The sequence below is a fragment of the Elephantulus edwardii genome, unplaced genomic scaffold (genome assembly GCF_000299155.1).
Source record: "Elephantulus edwardii isolate Elephantulus edwardi_28Jun2011 unplaced genomic scaffold, EleEdw1.0 scaffold00029, whole genome shotgun sequence".
Taxonomy (NCBI): Eukaryota; Metazoa; Chordata; class Mammalia; order Macroscelidea; family Macroscelididae; genus Elephantulus; species Elephantulus edwardii.
Genome location: NW_006399779.1, coordinates 4,696,666 through 4,701,244, shown reverse-complemented (window position 1 = coordinate 4,701,244; position 4,579 = coordinate 4,696,666). Strand labels below are relative to the sequence as shown.

Genomic DNA, 4,579 nt, shown 5'->3' with positions numbered 1-4,579 from the left:
TCCCAGTCTGTGGCTTCCCTTTTTACCCTGTTGGAGACGTTTTTAGATGCATAGGGATTTGATTCTTATATTTTATTTTTACTGAATTATTATTACTATGTATTCTACTATTAATTTTAAGATGTGCTGGTGTATTTGGGTTTCATGTGTTATATGAAGAGAATTGCAAAATGTATACCAAGACAAATATTTTATTGACACTAAATAACTACCTGTTCTTACTTACCCACAAATTTGACTTAAAGACACACTTAGAAAAAAGATCTCATTTATAAGTAGAACTCTGACTATAGGTACATAAAATGAATGTATTATTTACTCACTTTTTTTTTTAAACCTCAGACTTAGTTTTCTTTGTTTCAAAGATCCCTACATGAAAAGAATTTCATTTTGATGTAGGCAACAAGAAGTTTTACCCAATTTAACTTTTTAATATCCATTTTAATGTGATTTTTGAGTTTCTACTATGTCATAAACTGCTAACAGAATAAATAATCCGACTGAAGGAAGTACAAGAGTGTACGATGTTGTTGGTTTTGCTAGGTTCTGTTAAGGTGAGGACAACTCAGAGCAATCCAAAGACCAACTAACAGACCTGAACTTTGTACTAACCTGTCCAAATCTGACTCACTGAGCCCACTGCCACAGTCACTGGGTCAATCCACCTCATCAAGGATCTCCCTCTCTTTCAATTTCCCTTCCCCTTCCTCCTTTCACATATAATATCCTTCTGCAATTAATAACTTCTCCTAATAACATGCCCTAAGTATGTGCAGTGAAGTTTAATTATCTTTGCCTCCAAGGAACACTCTGCGTGTGCCTTCTCCAAGATATATCTGTTTATTCTTTTGGCAGTCCAGCAGATACTCAGTACTCTTCTCTAATACCACAGTTTAAAGACATCAATTCTTCTTCTGTCATCCTTATTCACTGTCCAGTTTTCAGCAGCATAGCAAGTGACTGAAAAGACTATGACCTGAATCTGGTGCACTTTAGTCCTTAAATTGACATCATTGCTCCTCAATAATTTGGAGAGGTTCCTCTATGCAGAATTTCCCAGTGCAATAGTCTCTCTGGAGACTAAGATGCATCTGATACAGGCCATGTCTTTGCTGTCACTGGTTATGCATCAGAGAGTTGGACAATGACTAAGGAGGAGAGAAGGAGAATTGATGCCTTTGAGCTTTGTGCTGGAGAAGAGTACTGAAGGTACCATGGACTGCTAGGAAAACAAACAGGTTCATCCTGGAGACGGTTAAACCAGCCGGCTCCTTGGACGCAAGGATTCTGAAGCTTCATCTAACATACTTTGGACATGTTATAAGGAGAGACCGGGCCTTGGAGAAGGACATCATGCTTGGTGGGGTGGAGGGACAGTGCAGGAGGGGAAGGCCCTCTATGAGGTGGATTGATTCAGTGACTGGGGTAATCAGGATGGGTGTATTAGAGACAGTGTGACTGGCATAGGACAGCAGAGTTTAGGGCTGTTATAGCAGAGTTTAGGGCTGTTGTACATAGGGTCGCTATGAGTCGCAAGCGACTTGACAGCACATAACAACAACAATAACAGTATGTTATATTCGTTATGCAGAAGACACAACCTTGCTTAAAGTGAGGAGGACCTAACATACTTGCTGCAGAAGATTAAAGGCTACAGCCTTCAATATAGATTGCATCTCAATGCAAAAAAAAAAAGGTCAAAAATGCTCACCTCTGTCCCTTTGTAAGCAATATCATCATGGATGGAAAAGAGATTGAAACTGTCAATGACTTCATCTACTGCGATACACAATCAATACAGGTGGTATGGGCAGTCAGGACATCAGGAGATACACTGGGAAGGGTGGCTTTAGCGGCAAGATTAGTGACATTTCATCTCACCTCCTTTGGGCATGTTGTCAGGAAGTGCCAGTCAGTCCTTGGAAAAAGACATGATGCTTGGAAAAACTGAGAGTCAGAGAAAAGAGGAAGATCATCAAAGAAAAACTGACACAGTGACTGAAACACTGGGCTTGACTATGGCAGAGAGCATGAAGACAATGCAGGATACGAGAAGGTTCAGTCTATTGTTCCTAGGGTAATTGTTGAGTTGTAGTCTATTAGAGGGCATCTACAAAGAACTAATGTGACAGCATTAGACTGATTTAGTGGTAAGGAGTTGCACTGTCGACCCAAAACCACACAGTTTAAATCCACCATCTGCTTCATGGAAGAGCAATGGGCGATATCCTCTTGTGTGATTTACTGCCTTTGAAAACCCACTTAAGGATTAAGTCTCACTTGGTTCTCACTTGGCAGTAAACAACAATTATTTGAAAGCATTATGTTAGATGGTTTTTACACATAATCTCATTTATTTCATCCTCTAACGTTAATGGAAGCACTGGGTTTATACTGTTATGTATATACTGCCTAAGGTGAAAGCAAACTGATTTTTAAAACTTAAAATCGTTATCTATGTTGATATCTCTCTCCTTGAAAGCGATGTGAACCTAAGTAGTCCAATTCTGGAACTTCTGTTCTTAATCAATAAGTTAAAATGTGCTCATCTTGTAAGCTGAAAGAAAGAAGTAAAATGTGGCTTTTCAAATAAAAGTAATTAGCAGCTTCAGAAATAAGGGAGGATATTTGTGAAATTAGTACACCAAATCAGGCATTTTTTTAAAAGGAAAGATACTGCAATTCAGTATAATTCTGGGGGGTTGTAGTTAGTGTAAGTTGCCATTGAGTTAGCGTCCACTCATGACAATCTTACGTGTAACAGAACAAAATGCTGCTCTGTTCTGTGTCATCTTCATGCAGTTGGTGCCTTGTATTATTTATAAATCTGTTATTTTTAAAGATTTTTTACTATTACACTAAAATATCTGCGATCTCTTTTTAAATTTTAATAAACACTCATATATAAGATCTTATTTAACCCTCCAACAGCATTATGAGTTATAATGGTTAGTTGAGGAGCTGCAATTATGAATACAGAGAACAGTAACTCTGGTACATATCTTATCTCTAATCATTTCTGAAGAGATCTTGAAATTCCCAAGAAAGCATATTTGCATTCAGTTTTTACTTTTTAATTATTCAACTGGTTTAACATTCCTTTCTCTTATAACAGTTATCTGACCAAATGAAACTTACCTTGTTTAGAAAAGTGTTATCATAGTTATTATTGTTGTTAGGGACCACTGAGTATGACGCATAGTGACACATGAACAACATATCTGAACCCTCTCTTATCCTGCATCATTCTTATAATTCCAGATCCACTTGGGTCCATTGCCACAGGCATTGTAGCAATCTATCTTTAAAGAGTAGAGGCAGTGAAAGAGAAGAAGATTCTCATTAAGACAGACTGAGAGTAACCACAAAAATGGGCTTTCAGCACGACAGAGATGAGGGTAGCACAGGCTAAGCCACGGTTTCCATCTATTGTTCGTAAGGTCACTATGAATCAGAGCCAACTTGGTGGCACCTCACAATACAACAATCAATTCTAGAAAGCAGTGTGGCAGTTCCACAAAAGGATACACACAGAGTCACTACGTGAACCACTGATTTCACCGCATATATGGATCCAAAAGCACTGAAAACCCAGATCCACATATTAAATAGTACATAAAGATTCTTAGTAACATCATTCAAAATAGTAAAAAAGTAAAAATAAATAGTTACCATCAGCTAATGCACAGCAAATAAAATTTGGCACATCTAATGCAAGGAAATACTATGTGGCCAAAAAAGAAATGTATTATCGATACATACGTAAACAAAGATGAACCTTGAAAACATTGTTAAGTAAAATAAGGTCTAGATTACTATTTATATTAAAGGTACAGATCATGCATATCCATAAAGAAAGCATTTTAATGACTGTCCACGATGAGGGGAGGGAACAATGGAGAGTAACTGCTAAAGGGACGAGTGGGGATTCTTAGAGGAGGAATGGCAATGTCCTTGAATTAGATAGTGGTATTAGTTGCATAACTTTGTGAATATACTAAAATCCAAAGAAGTGTACATTTTAAAATGGTAAATGATATTTCAAAAACTAAATACAGCCATCAACTCACCTGCCCTTTTTGTGGGGCCAAACAACGAACCACTTCATCGACCATAACTGGAATATGTAACTGGGTTGCAGCTTCTGACTCTCCGTCTTGATTTAGGGGTGACTCCTGAGCTCCAGTTTTGCATGTTTGCTCCTGGGCTTTACATTCATTCAATCTCTCTACTGCACCATGTATATTTTTTTGCCAAGTACTTAAATCAAGCTTTCCACATTCCAACCAGCATGGAAAAAGTTCTTTATAGAGTCTATAAAAATATGGGTATCGAAGCATCCTGTAGGTCAATAAATCTGGGAAAAAAATGAAAAATATGATTATTAATTTAAAAAAAAACGAACACCTGGAGGAAAGTAAACTACTATAAGCATACGAAATCATAATTTTTTTTTAAACTCAGCACCAATGCAAGTGTAACACTTATCATTTGACCACCTTAACAACTGAAAGAAAATGATCTCCTTATAAGAAGACAAAAAAGAAACTAAAATAATCTGAAAATATAATTTTGTGTA

At 37.1% G+C, this 4,579-nt stretch overlaps 1 protein-coding gene across 1 annotated transcript in view; it reads right to left on the bottom strand.

The window, feature by feature from the left end:
* The window catches only part of METTL15 (methyltransferase like 15), a 262,696-nt gene extending 258,356 nt beyond the window's left edge, over positions 1-4,340 (bottom strand). Inside the window, exon 1 of the mRNA XM_006883718.1 lies at positions 4,071-4,340. Within this exon, the coding sequence (XP_006883780.1) occupies positions 4,071-4,340 (270 nt within the window). The remainder of the gene's footprint in view (positions 1-4,070) is intronic.
* Between the last annotated feature and the right edge of the window lie 239 nt (positions 4,341-4,579).